At 41.3% G+C, this 17682-nt stretch overlaps 2 protein-coding genes across 2 annotated transcripts; both read right to left on the bottom strand.

Moving 5' to 3' along the window:
• Positions 1-5776: 5776 nt before the first annotated feature.
• Positions 5777-7441, bottom strand: LOC136278283 (uncharacterized). Its single transcript, XM_066161798.1, has one exon. The coding sequence runs from the start codon at positions 7439-7441 to the stop codon at positions 5777-5779; it is 1665 nt and encodes a 554-aa protein (XP_066017895.1).
• Positions 7442-7492: 51 nt separating this feature from the next.
• LOC136278282 (uncharacterized) lies at positions 7493-7822 on the bottom strand. The gene has a single exon (XM_066161797.1). The coding sequence runs from the start codon at positions 7820-7822 to the stop codon at positions 7493-7495; it is 330 nt and encodes a 109-aa protein (XP_066017894.1).
• Between the last annotated feature and the right edge of the window lie 9860 nt (positions 7823-17682).

Genomic DNA, 17682 nt, shown 5'->3' with positions numbered 1-17682 from the left:
TCAAGTAGCCTAAAACAGCAACAAAACAGACTGAAGCACCACTATGCACTGTACTTCTGAAGTTCACAAATGTCTAAAACCCTGCAGTAAGTAATCATTTCAAACTAGCTTCCTTTCAATATACTCGTAAGCTCTGTGAGTTTCATATTAGTTAAGTCCCTTTACTGTACAAACACATTTCACATATAGTGCAAATCAAGTAGTTGAAACAGCAACAATACAACAGACTGATCATGAAGCAACACGATATACTGCACTTCTGAAGTGCACACAGGGTCTGTGCTGGTTTGTGGACATAAAATTCAAGGAGTATTTAAGGAGTATTCAAGCACCAAAAACAGAGTTTTCAAGGGGAATTCAAAGCAAGTTTACTTTGTCTTGAACTATGTTTTGAATTTTGCTATTTGTTATACCAACTTAAAATAGCTGCCCCGGATATGAAATGCATTTTAATCAAGAGATACAACCATAAATGGAACGTATTAAATTTACTGATTTCACCAAGGCTATAACAATTCACAAAAAGTATCCATGACAAGTTTTTAATGGTGTAAATGTATGAGTGCGAAACACATTAACAAGTAATCCATAACAGCAACCTTAAACCAAACAATAATCTCAACAACAACAGAGTCTGGAATCAATGTTTATCTTTTTAACTGAATGTTGATGGCAGATACATTCCTTTGGTTACCTCCTGCAACAACACTGAAATACAACACGCTACAGGAAAGGGTAAAATTGTTAATAAATAATTACATCCTGAAATGTTAATACCAAAATGGCTGTAAAAGATCACGATTTCAGCCTTTTCGTTAGTGTCTCGATATGATCATCAATCTTGTCTGCCTCTTTCTCCATGTCTTTGATTGTCCTTCTAAAACTATTAGATTTTCTTAGATGAACCATGTCATCTTCCTTTTCAGCATGCTCAGCTATCTTGAAGAACTGAACAGTGCTCTAAAAGGCATTTCCGTTTAACCTTTAAAGAGGAAATCTCGTCACCAACAACCCAGTTTGCTTCATGTTTTTCCTCATTCCTTTTTTCTTCCTGTTGCCTCTTCTGCTGACAGCAGAATTCTGAAGAGACATTCTTTACAGCATTTTTAAGTTCTTGCTCCATCTTGACATGAAGAATGCCACCACATGTCTGAATGTGGTCATAGATATTTCTTAAGGGAACAATTGACTTTTGCGTAAAGTTATACTCCATTATCTCACTGTTTATGCTAAAGCCACGTTCAACACTAGCCTGTCCATGAGACAACACAAGACGAAACTTGACAAGACCCCACAACTTCTGGTATTTGCTGGCTTTGAGGTATGTAGCCAGAAAACAACCAACACCCTCACTGCTGACCTTGTCGTATTCTTCAAATTCATGTAAAGTTTTTGAATTACCGTGAACATCATCTGCAACAAATTATGCATATTCCTTCTTCAGGAAGTCAACCTCGGCTTCCCTGACTCGTTTAGCATCCAAGAGGATGCTCAGAAGCCCTTCAAACAGTTTAACTGAGATGCTGATTGGACCTGCCATTACCTGGGGGTCTAGACATCTTAAAAAGCGAACCATTGGAAACTTTAATGGACATTTTTCTAGTAACTTTTCACTAGTGCAAGTGAGAAATACCTTGCAATCAAGTTGAAATTGCCTCTGTTCCCGCTGTGTAATTTGCACATTCTTTCTCAGGCCATCAACTTCTCTCTTTGTAATAATACTAATGTCAACAGCTTTGCTCAGTTTGCTATTATCATCTGATGCAACATCAATCTTTGCCAACTGTGTGAAGGTTTTAGCAGAGGTTGTGACACTGTCTTTCAAGAATCTACTCATTATCCTTGAGCAACTTGTTGAGTGTGACTGCTTTAGCAACATACTGATATCCTTCATGTTTCTTTGGTGCTGTCGTTTCCAGTTCTGCTTGTCTACAATATTCTCTCATACTTGAAAGAAGTGTGAGTGACTTTCCAGCAACTGGAAGGTTCTCTAGCCACCTATTGAAACCAACCAAAGGAGATTGAAATATAAGCAAATACAAGTTAGGGTGATTAAACCTTGCCCAGCTTAACATCAGATATTGTTTCAAATATGTTGTTGAAATAGACTATAGTAAAACCAATGCAAAGTTTCAAATGCACACAAAAAACTATTTTTGCCATAACCATATCACATTGCATAGGAATAATACGATTTTAAAATAAAAAAAGACTACAAAGAAGGAAAGAGTGAGTTACATTTAGAAATTGAGGTTGTTTAACAATGAAATATGGAGCCTACCTGTGGTTACAGAATTTAGATGGAAATATATCCACACCAGTGTATTTCACATAGTCTTCCCGTCTAGCTGGTGAATCCTTGAACAATTTGTACTCTTTAAGAAGGTATTGATCCAGATCCCAATTGGTCTCCTTGGCACCAGTTTGGAAAGATCTGTGAACAGTGTGCAATACACATGTCCCAAGACATAACAATGAAGGCAAGTTCAATTCCTCACGAGATTTCCCTAGCTCTCTTTCAAATGCCAGAGTTACATTTGGGCCATCCATACTGATATTCTATGTCTTGACTGGGTCTAGGTCTTTTGTTGCCTCTTCAAAGTGATTAAGGATGTCATCTGTTCTACCGTAGCCGATGAACAACGACATGAGATAGCGGGACTCCACTCTGCCATTTTCATTTGACCAACATCCAATTGCTTGCTCTGCATCTCTTCATTCAATGACTCATCAAATAACAGTGCATGGGCTGGTGATTGCTTTACATCGTATAACAGTTTCTTGGCGAAATATGGGCCAAGTCCAAATGTTGTGACATACCTAAAATTTGACTCGCTCATTGAATAATTTGCTGCAATTGCACTGTCACCGAACATTCCCTTGAATAAGTCATTGACTCCAGTATTTGAATTTCCAGAGAAGTGGAAGGAAACACATTTCAAAGCCCACAGATTCTCTGCATCGGCAACTTTTTTGGACAACATGCATAAATCAGACAAAGACTGAATGGCCCCACCTTTTCCAGTACCTTCCTTTACACTGTCGTTCGTAAAAGTCGTAGGAGCCACCTGAGATGTTTCCTCAACAGAAGCGAAATTTCTAGCAAAAGGAACTGATTTGGGAGAATCTCTAACGTGTCTTTGGTGTCTTGCTCCTTCCATGTGAGACTTCAAAGCTGCTTTCCCCATGCTCGCTAATTAATAATAATAATTTATTACTTATACAGTCCAAAATACGTGTGGATATGATCTAATGCACTACACAATAAGACTAAGCAAAATAAAATATGAAAACGAACTATAAAAGGCTAAGAATATGCAATTTGACTGACTAAAAAACTGATTGTTGTTGATGAAAATGATTCTCAAGATTCAGTAACATGGCTCACAATAGATAACAGCTCGTCTAATGACCCTCAGTCCAAACTTATATTATACAAAGATAGCAGGGACAGCATACTGAACAACACCTATTGGCTACATGACTCAGGAATATATGCTGGCCAAATATTGCTCAAGAGGCACCTTCCACTTGTTTATGGACTCCACAATCCAGCTATCACAGGTCCTATGGTTATTCCTGCCACATCAGAGTTCATCCAAATTGTCAACATTGGGGCACACTGGGTGTGCATAAGTACCTTTAGGTGTCAGGCTGGCATTGTTAGAGTATTTGACAGCTTGTACAGTAAGCTGAGTTCATTTGCATTAAACCACGCTTGTCGCATGCTGCATCATCCTCATCCTCTTAATGAAAAGGTGTAAAAGCAGGTTGGCAGCAGTGACTGTGCCTTATTTGCTTTAGCATTTGCCACTGACTTGTGCTATGATCTAGATCCAACATCACAGAGGTACAGCCAGAAGGAGATGTGGCAACACTATGTTACCTGTCTGGAGTCTGGGGCGATGGTCCCTTTTCCAAAAACTGATAAACGAGTACCATTTCATCTGGACTGCAACAGCACCTCAGTATCAATCTTTTGCCTTTGCAGGCTCCCTAAAGATAGGCAAGAGTATGTGGAATGTTTTTCGTGCCATGGCTTGTATCATCCTCACTGTGTCTCAATACCAGAATGGGTCATTAAATCACGGCTACAATGGAACTGTCAAAAATGCAGAAATACCATGGCAAAGATGGGATCAAAGAACATTTTGGCAGGAGCAATTATAAGAACAAATAAGTGGCATTTCATTTAATTTCTATATTTTCTCTTGAGCAATTTATTTGGTGTAAAGGTTTGTTCTAGTCTGCATGCAGACATTTCATATTTTCTTTGCTTCATGTTTTTGAATGTGAAAACGTCTGCATGCAGGCTAGATTTGTTAGAGTGTTTACTCGATCCCTTGTTTTGCCATCACAATCAAAACAATAAATGGCATACTTTTCCAGCCCGCTTACTCTCCCCATCTAAACACTTGCGAGTTTTGCTTTCACCAAGTAAAGTGCTATCTGAAACAAAATTCATCTTTAACGGCTGATGAAACTGAATTAGCAATAGGCGAAGCTATGTCAAAGATAAGCCCAGCAAATTCTATCGCATACTTTCAAAAATGCGGCTACGTCTGATTGACGACTAAGTTATCCTACCTATTGATGGCCGCATATATGCCCTACTTCTATTTCGGTAGACGTTTTTAAATGTGTCACCACAAATATCAGGTGCCGTGCCAACCCGTGTTAGAATATATGTAGAGCCTAACGCTTTGTAAAACTGCAGTCTGAAAAAAAAAAAACAGCTGGCATTCACTAAAAGTAACGATAAATGACAGTTGTTGTAGAATTAGTATAATCGTCTTACCTTGAAATCTTTTCATCCGTGTTTAGCTGATGGAAATTATGTTTGAGCATATCAGCAATATGCGCACTGGTCGAATTGTTACTGAACGTTATCTCTTTCACGCGGCCACCCGACTCCAGTGATGCAAAGTCGGCCACTTGCGGAGCGCGCAACTGATCGGCCTAGCGTAGCAAGATGAAAGTGCGTTTCATAGTTCGCGCACGCCTGGCATTACCACTTGCCATGTTTATACTCCAGTGACTGGTCTTGTAAGATTGAAGATATGAATAAATGATGTGATGATCAGTTCCACAGTAGATTTTGACACCTCCACCAGAAAAGGAGAGTGATGTATATGTTACAAAAGGGTGTGGTAACTGTGAAAGCTTCCTAGAGAGATTTCTCACCTTCTGCGTCGAGGCATTGTTTAAATGGCCTTGTATTAGGATGAAAAAATAAATAAATAAAAAGAATGTCAGTAACGTACTGGTTTATTCACAAATATCTCCAAATGTTCAAAGTCCGTACGGCCACGGACCACAAAAATATAACACAGTTGCACAATCTGAGGCACACAGTGAAAACTTACAATCGACACGTTCCTTGTTTACATAAAGGCGATGCGAGTGGTTTTCTGCAAAAAATATAAATGTCCAATGTCTTATATGTTCTTCAAAACGTCTACAAATGTCCACAAATGTCCACTTACCGAACTGTATGGCCTCTCGGTTTAAAATAAACGAAATAAGCTCTGTAAACTCCGTATTTAATAACAAATAAATCTGGCACTTGAAAGCACATGGCGAATACAACAAGATTGCTCGCGTGGTCACGTGACCGCAAAAATGACAAAATCCTACTCAGGGGAGTCGGGAGTGACACCGGCCCCTAAATGAATACACCGAAATTCATTTACAATGTTCAAACAGCTACCAACTCCTAACTGCCTGAGTTTAAACAGCACTCAGTCATCATGGGATACATTCCCACAGTTCTAAATCAGTCCATCTCTAAAGGACATAAACTTGTGATTGGCCGAGTGACTATCACACTGCTAGTCTTCAGCTCTCTGCGGCGTCTTCTCTTAGCACGAGTTGCCACTGTACAGGCAGTCTTCACTCGAACGGTACGCACATACCCGTCTCTGCTGACAACAACTTCCTCCACACGTGCGATCGGCCACTGGCCACGAGGGTAACTTTCATCTGCCAATAGGACCAAGTCCCCTTCTTTGATGTTTGGCTTAGGCATCTTCCATTTCTGTCTCTCCATAAGGGTTGGCAAGTACTCGCTGGACCATCTCCGCCGGAACACACCAGCCAAATACTGAGCTTGTCTCCATGCACGCTTGCAGTGAAGATCTCCTTTGTCAAACACACCTGGCGGTAAACTGGGCGTTGGGCGCAAATGCAACAATTGGTTGGGGGTAATTGGCTGATCATCTAAGGAACTGTCGCAGTTGCGTGTTAAGGGACGGCTGTTGACAATGTTGACAGCTTCTGCCATGACAGTAGAAAGGACTTCATCTGTCACCAACTGTTCCTTCAACAAAGCCTTCAACACTCGCTTAGTAGTTTGAATCATCCTCTCCCATGGTCCCCCCATATGGCTTGTGTCTGGTGGATTGAATGTCCACTTGATTTCTTTCTGAGCACAGAAATTACTGATGCTTTGGTTGTTCCAGAGTTGTACAGCTTCTCTCAACTCTTTGTCAGCCTTTGTGAAATTTGTTCCGTTGTCACTTCGAATCTCCTTGGGGCAACCTCGCATGCTAATAAACCTTCTCAAGGCGTTTATCATAGAATCGGCACTCAGCGAGTGCAAAATCTCGACGTGTACTGCACGTACAGTTAAACATGTAAAGAGGCAGCCGTACCTCTTGACGTGTGATCTTCCCTGTTTCACTTCGATTGGGCCAAAACAATCGATTCCAACATATAAAAAGGGTGGTTCACTTGGAGTCACGTGATCTGCTGGGAGTTCTGCCATGAACTGCTCTGCTGGTTTTGCACTTCTCTTCTGACAGTCAAGGCACTTGCTTAGCACCCGGCGCACTGCAGATCTGCCCTTCAAAATCCAATACTTCTGTCTCAACGACGACAGAACTGACTTTTGGCCCATGTGTCCCACTTTGAGGTGATGATCTCTGATTATTAAATCTGTGATGTGATGCTTGTAGGGCAAAATAACTGGGTGTTTCAACTCGTAAGACAAAGGCGCACGTCCAATACTGCCTCCTACTCTCAGCACTCCATCTTGAACTTGAGGATTCAACTTGCTTATTGAAGCTCCCATCTTTTTCATTAGCCTCTTTACTGACCTTTCATCCGCTCCTGGCTGGAGAGCTGTTACATCAGGGAACTCTTTGTGTTGAACATAGCGCATGATTTCATGCTCTGCCTCGCGAAGCTCGTCAAGTTTGAGGTAATTCCTTCCTTCCGCTGAATCATGTGTGGTTGGGCAACCTTCTCTGAGTTGTAGAAACTTGTTCATAAGATACTTTTTATAGCGCAGCAACCAGGCAATTGCTACCTTGAGCTTCCACCAGGATGAATAGTACAGAATAAGCTTCTCCACGACATCACAACTGACCGCTGTCACATAAACTTGATTCTCCTTTCTGACTTCTGGATCTTCATCCTTGAGGCAAGGGACCTCAGTCATCTTTGGCCAGTATTCTCCCCCTTTCCACAAAAACTTAGGACCTGTCAGCCATCAGTTGTTCTTGATCAGAACGTCTAGCTTTAGACCCTTTGATCCATCATCTGCCGGGTTCTCGTCTCTGTTGACAAATCGCCATTCTTGGGAAGCAGAACCATCGTGTATAATCGTCAGGCGGTTGGACTCGAAGGTGTGAAATCTCTTGGTTTCATTGTTTATACACTTCAAAACAGAGTTGGAATCTGTCCAGTAAATGACTTTGTTCACGGTCAGATCCAATTCATCATGGATAGCATGGCTGAGTTTCACAGAGATGACTGCTGCAGTCAACTCAAGTCTTGGAATGGAAATTTCTCTGATTGGAGCTAACCGGGCCTTGCCCATGACGAACGAACAATGGACTCACCCCTCAACATCTTCAAAACGAAGGTATGCGACCGATGAATAACCTTGTCTTGAGGCATCTGAGAACAGGTGTAACTGGGTTTCTTGAACCTTTACAAATCCTTTGGGTCTGAAACAGCGATCAATCTTCACCTCTTCAAGCTTGCTAAGGTCATCTAGCCATCTTGACCACTGCACAGTCTCGTTCTCTTCAAGTGGTTCATCCCATCCAATCTTCTTTCTGGTTAACATCTGAAGTAGCAGTTTTGCCTTCATGATGTATGGTGTAATGAACCCAAGTGGATCAAATAAAGAATACACAACAGACACTATGCCACGTCTTGTCACTGGTTTCTTGGAAGACGCACTCATAAGTTTGTCTGAGACCTCCCACACAAATTTGTCATCTTCAATGTCCCACTTCATTCCTAAGGCACTTTGGGTTGGAAGCTGTTCAAGCTCCAAGTTCACAACTGTCTTAGCTCTCTCTGATTCTGGAATAGCAGCTATGACTCTCCTGTCATTACTGCACCATTTTGTTAGATGAAAACCACCTTTGCTGAGCTGCTCACGAACTTTGTTTGCCAGCACAATTGCATCTGTCACTGTTTCAGTTGACTTCATGAGGTCATCGACATACATGTTCCTGTTGATGACACTTGCAACTTCTGAATTCTGCCCTTCGTCCATCTCTGCAGTTTTCTTCAAACAAAAGTTCACGACACTTGGCGACGACGTCACTCCAAATATGTGTTTCACCATTTGGTACTCCACTAACTCTGCTGATAGCTCTCCTCCCTCCCACCACAAAAATCTTAATGCATCAGAGTCTCTGGGTTCCACTCTTACTTGATGAAACATTGATTGTATATCAGCTACAAGGCCGACAGTCTCTTGGCGAAAACGGCTCAACACCCCTACAATACGATTAGTTAAGTCGGGGCCCTGCAACAATTGCTGATTCAAAGACGTCTTGGCAAACTGAGCCGCACAATCAAAAACTACTCGGACTTTCTCCGGTTTTAATGGATGCATAACTGGGTGGTGGGGCAAATACCACACTGGTCGGTCTTCTGGGTGTAGCTCATTGGTTGGTACTCTCTCTGCATGGCCCTCTTCAACGTATTCATTCATGGTTGCATTGTACTTGGAAAACAAGTCTTGGTCTTTGAGGAGACATTTCTTCAGAAGCTCAGCTCGACGCTCGACCATTGACCTGTTATTTGGCAAATAAGGTGGATCATTACGCCACGGCAGCGCTACTTGGTAATGCCCATCAACCATTTTCAACGACTGTTCCATCTTCTCTAGTGCTTTCTTATCCTCAATTGAAAGACTTGCGCTTGAGCTCACAACAGAATCTGCAAAGTCTGTTTTCCAAAGTTTCTCAAGTTGCTCATGTAAAATCTCATCTTGTATTTGACACTTCACTTCTGCATCTCCACACTGCAGGGTTACATCTGTCTCATTTGCTCCTAATTCTCCAACTTCACTCTCCTCTTTCTTCTCAACACCACCTTTCTGTCCTTCAAACTCTACAACCTCTGGCTCATCAACATAAAACTCCTTGTTACCCAGGCGAACAAAATTAACTGAACAAGGTCCACTATCTCCAGTGCCGCCCAAGGGACCCATAACTGTCCAACCCAACGAGTATCGCACCGCTACTGGCTCACCATGTCCACCTGACTTACATTCCAATGGGACAAACAATGAGGGCTTCTCCTTTAGGCCTATGATAAGACCGACATCTGATGCACTTAACTCTGGCAAATCAACATCCCTTAAATGGGACCAGTTCAAAATGTCTTCTCTCTTGGGAATGCAACTGACTGACACTGGTATCTGCTCAACAGTTCTAACGTTCAACAGTTCCTCTGACACTCTGCCATCCAACGACGTAACAACAATATCTACCACGTGGCCTTCAACGTTCTTGGACCCTGTCACTCCTTGTAGCTCATAGTCACATCTTGAGCCCCATGACACGAGGTCATTGAAAAGCTGTTCCTTGCACAAAGTCACCTCGCTACCGCTGTCTAGTAGCGCATACGTCTCCACAGTCCTCGTCCCTCCCTTGGCTGTAACCTTAACAGGAAGGACTCCTAGGCAAACACGTCTCTCGCCGGCCCCAGTTGCTACTGTCACAGAACTTGCACCTTGCCGTTCTTGAGTCGTTCTTTGGACTTCACCTGAATTACTTGTGGCTGCATTAACTTGTTGAAGATGATCTTCAGCATCAAGAGAGGAACCATGAGGGGTAACACTGGTAGAACTTACTCTCTCTGTCTGATCTCTAGGAGTGGGGTGTAGCAGAGTATTGTGATCCTCAACACAACCTCGCACCTGACACTTGAAGGCTTCCTTGGGACAACGATCTTTAAAATGTCCTCCGTTGAGGCATTTGAAGCACAGCCTCTTGCTTAACGCCAACCTTTCTCTTTCTGGATGCGGCAGCTTCTTGAATTTCTCACACCTCCATAATCCGTGCTGTCCAAGACAAGCAGGACACTTTCGGTTGGCACCCGATGTTTTACCATTTGGGTTTGCTTTCTGATCAAGTTCAACTTTAGTTGTCATTGAGGTTAGCTTTGATAGTGGTTTCTCTACCTTCTCTCCATTTCTTTTCTTCTCTCTTGAAGAGCTCGCAGCAAGATCTTCTCCAAATTCATTGTTCACAAGCTTTGCTCGGGCCTTTACAAACTTCAGAAAATCCTCAAATTTTGGCCTTTCTCCTGCTTCAATGATTCTCCCCGCACATTCTGCCCACTTTGCTCTCATAAAATAGGGTAGCTTCCTATTCAGCTCCATCAGGGTGTTGGTGTGGTTCAAGTCACTGACATATTCAGGACCCATTCCCTTCAGGGTTCTCTCTGCTATCTCAAGGCTTCTCGAAAACTCTAACAATGCTGACCCAGTGCTAGCTTTCAATGGTGGCAATTGTTCTAACTTCTTTAAATGAGCTTTCGTGATAACATGAGGAAGACCGAAATTTTCTTTCAGGGTTTTCTTTGCAGATTCATAACCTTCTGACACTGGTAGGTTTACACAACTTTCAATCGCTTCTCTAGCTTTACCAGTACAGTGTTGAATTAGTAACTGAAGACTTCTAGAACCATCGGTATCATCTTCCAAGCAGGTTTCAAAGTTGCGCATGAATGACACATAGTCAATTGGATTTCCACCAAAATGCATGTCTTCTATCTTGGGAGTGTTCATAACTTGACTCAGAGTTTTAACTATCTGCTGACCGGTATTCAAATCAGCTTGCATTGGCAAATTTCCTGAATTTCCCTGTGGATGACCCGCTACAACTTGAAAGTTCTCGGTGGGGGGTGGCAGTTCAAATTTCCTGTCAGTTCCTGATAAATCTGACACACTATCTCCTTGGAGAGGTGTTCCTGGCTCATCCCCCTTTGAAAATGGTAACTTCACAGATTCAGTGTCAGTTGGCACTGGTTTGGTGTCATGCTTCGGCGACTCTTTAATCTTCAATTTGGAACCCGCTTGCTCTACAACATTCTCAACATCACCCTTCAGCCCGGAATCGTGTAAATCACCATGCAGATTCTCCCCTTGGCTAGGTAAACTCTTTCCCTTAACCCTTGCAGACCCAGTTTTTTGGTCCATGAGACTAAAACTCACAAAGGCTCTCTCTGCCTCCATTTCGGCCTCCATTAATTCCTTTGCATAATTAATTTCAGCCATTTTACGGTCAAGTTCTTGTTTTCTTTTCAAATGTTCTAAGTTTAGTCTTGCTAAGGCCATTTTTTCTCTTCGAGCCTCAGAACCAGCACTAACATAACTAGATTTCGATTTTTTCGAAACAGTACTCACGTGTTCGGCGCTCCTCCTCCCAGGATCAATTCCACAAGACCTCGCAGACCTTTGACTCCCGCCAATAACCTCAAACAAATCAAGCGACAAATCGCGAAGTTGTTTCACCGTGCCATCCATTCCCAATTTCCTCGCTAATTCCTCATCGTAAACCATAAGAGCCTTTCGCTTTTCCGGTTCCAACTCCATCAACTCCATAAAGCAATCGTGTGCATCTACGAATTTCCTCCATATTTGGTCATAAGATGCAAGTTTTAAAGCCAAATCTTCAGACCGCAAATCCTTTCCTTCGGCTAATAAAGACTCAATTTCTCCTCGCAATTTCTTTAACGCACCAGCAAATCCTGCCTTTGATCTCTTTAGCTGTTCGGCTCTTTCAGCTTTATCTTCCTCTTCGTTCCTCCTTGTCGAATACGTTTTCAGTCGAGCTCCTCTTCCCGCCACAGGACTCACAGGACACGAATGTGTTGACATGTTTACTCAAATTCAGCCCACCAAATGAAGCGCTCAGTTCGAAAACTGTCAGTAACGTACTGGTTTATTCACAAATATCTCCAAATGTTCAAAGTCCGTACGGCCACGGACCACAAAAATATAACACAGTTGCACAATCCGAGGCACACAGTGAAAACTCACAATCGACACGTTCCTTGTTTACATAAGGGTGATGCGAGTGGTTTTCTGCGAAAAATATAAATGTCCAATGTCTTATATGTTCTTCAAAACGTTTACAAATGTCCACAAATGTCCACTTACCGAACTGTATGGCCTCTCGGTTTAAAATAAACGAAATAAGCTCTGTAAACTCCGTATTTAATAACAAATAAATCTGGCACTTGAAAGCACATGGCGAACACAACAAGATTGCTCGCGTGGTCACGTGACCGCAAAAATGACAAAATCCTACTCAGGGGAGTCGGGAGTGACAAAGAATCATTGGCACGGAGCTTTGTGTGCTTTCCAAATACATAACTGGACCTTTATTAACTTAATGAAATTGCATTTTTGTCGTTAATAGGCCACGTGCAGTTAACTTGAAAATTGCGAGGGAAGCGATAATGGGCGGAACAGACCCATGTCAAATAAGATGGAAGGTGGTATATGCGATTGAAGTTGTAGATTGTCAAGCAGAACTTCTATCTGCAGTCTGTATCTACAGTTCGGGTTTCGTTTTGTATTGACTAAAATATGCGCATATCGGTATCAACAGACACTTGCTTGCTCCCATGGGTGGTTCAAGTTTTGCACTTTAAAAGCTGACGTTTTGAGCATTAGCCTTTCGTCAGAGCGATCAATCGTTAATCGCTATGGACTCAGTTGATAACATTTAATTACCCTATTGTACTTTCCCACCGATGCAGCACCTCTAGTAAGGAAACCAAGTTATGTATTCGACAATCGAATTTTGTAACCTTTCTTTTCTTAGTTTGTTTTTTCTATTGATAACCTCTTTGGCTTCGCCAGTTTTCAAGTTCAGAAAAAAAATATGCTTGAACAATGTTGATGTAACAACTGTTCGATTAAGTTAGCTCCTTTCAAACTTTTACGAGGATCATTCGCTTTGGCTTTGACGCGAGGGAATTGTGGTCAAAATTAATGCAAAACGATGCAACGAATGTTTACGACAGAAACAAACTGAAAAAGAAAAAAAATCTCACTTCTTGTAACTTTAACAAGTGCCGCACACTGTAGAGTTGATGCCGCCTTTTACAGTTACATAGCACTGTTATTTTTTCTCTCACTTTTTTTTCCTCCTTCTTCTTATTAAAGCTTTCCTTGCCTTATGAAAGTTCAAAAGCTTGCAAAAAACTGAGGGAATACGTATCACAACGAAAACATGTGCGCAATTGTCCACCACACCTACAAAAAGCTGTAATCCCATGGGTGAACTCTAGATGAGGGCTTCACTTTTATGTGTAATTCCTTTTGCGGTGGAGAAAAAAATTCCCAAATCAATTTATTAAAAACGAAATTTCAAGTTACTGGAAAAAAAATTTAACAACAAGACATGGATCTCCTTCAAGTTAGTAATCTTGCCAACGATCCAACTATCGAACTGATCCAGTGGCTACAAGCTCTCGTCGCAAACCCGCTCAGATGCTTAACATGCAACCAGCCCATGGAACTGAATGAACACAATTACGACCATGTTGATGGCTACATTTGGTACGCACCTCTTTTGTTTGTTTTAACTTGTGAACTGGACCAGTCTACACAATTAATGCTAAAGACTGATAGGTTGTAAATTTCAAACATTTTCCAAATTCAATCGTACGCGGCTCTACCCACACAGTAGCGTTGAGTCCGCCTATCTCTAGTTCTGAGGCATCGTAAAATGGAGAAATATGAAGTCATAAAGCAAGTGTACAGTGAAAAATTCCAGGTCGTTACTATGAGAAACAGCAGATTGTTGAATTCGTCAGAATGAACGGCTTAAGTAGTTGTGACAACACTCTCTCATGCTCACACGCCTTTCTTGCTTCTATTTCTTTCTTTAGGCGTTGTGCAACTTGTCAACGGAAAAGATCTCTACGCACTGGAAGCTTTTTTAGAGAGTTTCGCAGAATTACTCTTGGAAAAGTCGTCGTCCTTATACACCTTTGGAGCCATCATGAACTGCACTCTACGGTTGTGAGGATCCTGTCCTGAAAAGGGCGTTAGAAGAGAGGACATCCCCGCTTTCCTCCATGAGCAGATGTGGCGAGATTGGAGAGGAGGAGCAGACGTATTCCGCAGTCTTAGAGTTTTAATAGCTAAATATCATCCACTGTAACAGAACGTGCCTTTGCGTGTGCCAATGATGGTAAACATTGCGCTAATTTTGTCTTTTTCTCTTTCAAAGTTCTATTTTGTAACCCGTCAGATACTAAATTAGTTTGTAAACTTGCGGAGATTATAATTTTCCTCTCTAACATCATTAAACAAAAATCGCTTCTCCAAATTCGGGTGTGACGATTTATTGTACCAACCAATTACCTCATATCTGTCTACGTTTCAGAGAGCGAGTTTCAGCAATGAATCTCTATATGTCAAAAATGTAATGTTACTTGAAACTTTGAAGAAAAAGCATCCGATGGACCAAGTATGAATGACTGGTATAATGTGTGGGTGAGCGAAGTCGCTTTGAGTTTCTTGTAACAAACAAAAGGGAGACTTCTCAGACACTTGCAAAGAAAAAAGTTATGACAGCCTGTTGTGAAGTACGCGAGCTTTTTGGACTTTAATTTCAAGGAAACATATTTGAAAGCTCGACAGCTCTCTTCCATCAAAAAGTGACTTTTCTAAAAATTGCGAAACAATTTTGAGCTACTCATATTGGAAAAAAAAAATGTTTCAGGACCAAAGATTCAATTTCGCGAAATCTTTTGTTGCCTTAAATGCTCCCTCAGCATGCTCCTAGTCCTCTACTAGAACGCCTCTCAAGCGAGCGCTCCTTTCGACGTGGACGAGTTTGATAGACTCATAAACTCTTTCGTGAAAAGCTTATTGTCTTAGGGTATACATACATACCTACACCTTTATTCAAACTCTATATACAAATAAATTTATATTTAAAAACTCACCCCGCCCCTCACCCCGCCCCTCGCCACTGAACCGTACTGTTTTCACTCAGCAGAGGTTTATGAGGTAAACAAACCGATCGATTCTTGATCACCGTTCTTGTCGATCGGAAAATAAAAATACCAGCGTGATATTGCCGCGAAAATGAAGCAGTTATGTTATTTAATTCGTACTTCACATTCGAGTCGAAGCTTGGGTGGCACAGGTTATTTCTTGCGGTGGAATCGACGAGGGAAATTTGAACACTAGTAGTGTTTGAATTGTTGAAAGAAATGGTCGCATGGGGATGGTAAGTTTAACGAACAATTTCAAATTTTGCCGCTTGAATTAAAAGTAAAGTTCAATTAAATTGCTTTCGTATGTATTTCTGACGGTTTTAGATCTATCTGCTTGATTTATATCGGTTACGCTTCATGTTGACAATTCCCTCAAAATGGCGGCCAAACTTGGAGATTGCCGAAAATTAGGTAAGTTCACGGAGTTATAAAGTTCTCGTAAAGGTCGGGCCGCAAAGTTTTTTTCTGTAGTTACCTTTTCTATGGCACCTACTTCTTAGCTATATTAGTTGGATCAGTTAAGAACGCCTCACTTTTTCAAAAATTTACCTTGAATTTGATCGGTTTTGGCGTGTGTGATTTAGGCGAACCGATAAGGTGTCATTCAAGTCTCCCTGTTTCCTTGATTGACACGTGATGTTTACGAAAGTCGCCTCGATAGATAAGATAGAGTTAATATACATGGCTGGGGTATTTGTTTTTTGCTGAGTTCCGTAGTTTTTTGTAAATTGTTCTCCAAAGTTGTATGAAATTAAAGTCTTGAAAAGTGTCACGACAAGCCTTCGCTCGAGTGAAATTTAATTTCTGTAAAACTCTGAAAAATAAAGAGATCCGATCAAACTGATTGTGGTTTTAGTATAGGTACATGAATGTCTTACAACACACGAGAAACGAGCGAAATCCGTGTCTCAAGCAAAATCGACCGGACCGCTCTTACAGAGACACTCTCTTAAAAAGGTCGAACAGATCCAGTAGCTTCCTCGTTTTGTGGTTGTTGTCTATAAGATCGGTACGTTCTCTGGCGCCCAGCAGGTCACAATTAAAATCGCCTAGCAGAAAGATATTGTTTGATTTCATCCAAGCCTTCTCAAGTGTGAAATGTAAATTATCGAAGAAATTAATCGATAGTCTTTCCGATCTGTAAACCACACCAAATAATGTGTTATACGAAGGGAACTTTACCTGGATCCATGCAGCTTCAAGGTTGTCGTTAATTAAATCCTTGCAGTGTGTTGCCTTAAGGTGTTCAGAGTAGTATAAAATACAACCTCCTCCTTTGCATTTAGGTCTATCTCGGCGAATGAATTTTAGCCCGTCAATGTGTAGATCTTGATCTCTGTCAGACGAATTTAAATGGGTCTCGGTGATAGCGAGAATATCAAATCCAAAAATTGTCTGTAGTACTCGCAGTTCTTCGACTTTGTTGCGTAGACTGCAGATATTTAGATGGGCTACCTTCAAGTCTTTAGGTGAGATATTAAGAGTGAATGTCTCGAAAAATCAAAGAAAAATAACAAAATCGCGGACATGGTAAAAAAAATCATTTCGTCCCATTTTTTGTCTACAGGTAGCTATAGTTACTACTTAAAGTGAAGTGAGGTTAGTTTCTGTAAATATTCATTTTAATGGAAATAAACCGACACTAATTGCACAATCGAAAATGAGTGCCTGCGAGCTCTAAATTATGCAGTTTTCAGGCCGTCCTTGCATGAACTAAAATGCAACAGCAGGACTTCTCTAGCTATAAATATATACATGTGGCCTTCCATTACCAAGATATAATGATATTTTTTGTATCGTGTCCTTCCTGACGAAACCACGGGTTAATTACTAGTGAACGTGTTCGCCATATTTAATTCATGCCAAACCCGGCCTAATGTAGTGTGGCAAAAATGCATGTGGTAGTTTCTCAAAATCTCCAGCAATACTATCACGAGGGCTTATAAGGTGGGTCTTCAAATTCATTGTTTCATTTTTCTGGTATCTTGCGCTGTTTTGATGTACCAACCAACCAAACTTTGCTAAAATTGTAAATGGCGCCATATTGAAATGAACAAAATCAACATTGCAATGACACAAGCAATTGTTTGAGTCGCAGCCGCACTTAGCTTTTTATTTTTGCTTTGACATAAATAGTTCCTTGCCTTAGAAATCTTTTATAGGCCCTTGTTATTCCGCTTGGAAGATATTTTCGAAATACTGTCCTTTGCAATTTGGTGTGAAGGTGGCCGACCGGCTAACTCATTGAAGCCACTGAGCCGGGATGAGTAAAATAAAGTTACTTGTTGTTGTCATTTTCTACAGCGCGTCACAACCCAGTTACGTTTAGTCTACTTTGATCTTAATTTTGGTTTTATTGGCGTCTCACACAAAAAGGTTCCCATACAAAACGGCAGGTAACGCTAG

Source organism: Pocillopora verrucosa, chromosome 14 (genome assembly GCF_036669915.1).
Source record: "Pocillopora verrucosa isolate sample1 chromosome 14, ASM3666991v2, whole genome shotgun sequence".
Lineage (NCBI taxonomy): Eukaryota > Metazoa > Cnidaria > Anthozoa > Scleractinia > Pocilloporidae > Pocillopora > Pocillopora verrucosa.
This window is presented reverse-complemented; position numbering and strand designations above follow the sequence as displayed.

Bases quoted from the DNA above. Each gene is read 5' to 3' on its own strand.
- LOC136278283 (XM_066161798.1), bottom strand. From the start codon at position 7,441: ATGACTGAGGTCCCTTGCCTCAAGGATGAAGATCCAGAAGTCAGAAAG.
- LOC136278282 (XM_066161797.1), bottom strand. From the start codon at position 7,822: ATGGGCAAGGCCCGGTTAGCTCCAATCAGAGAAATTTCCATTCCAAGA.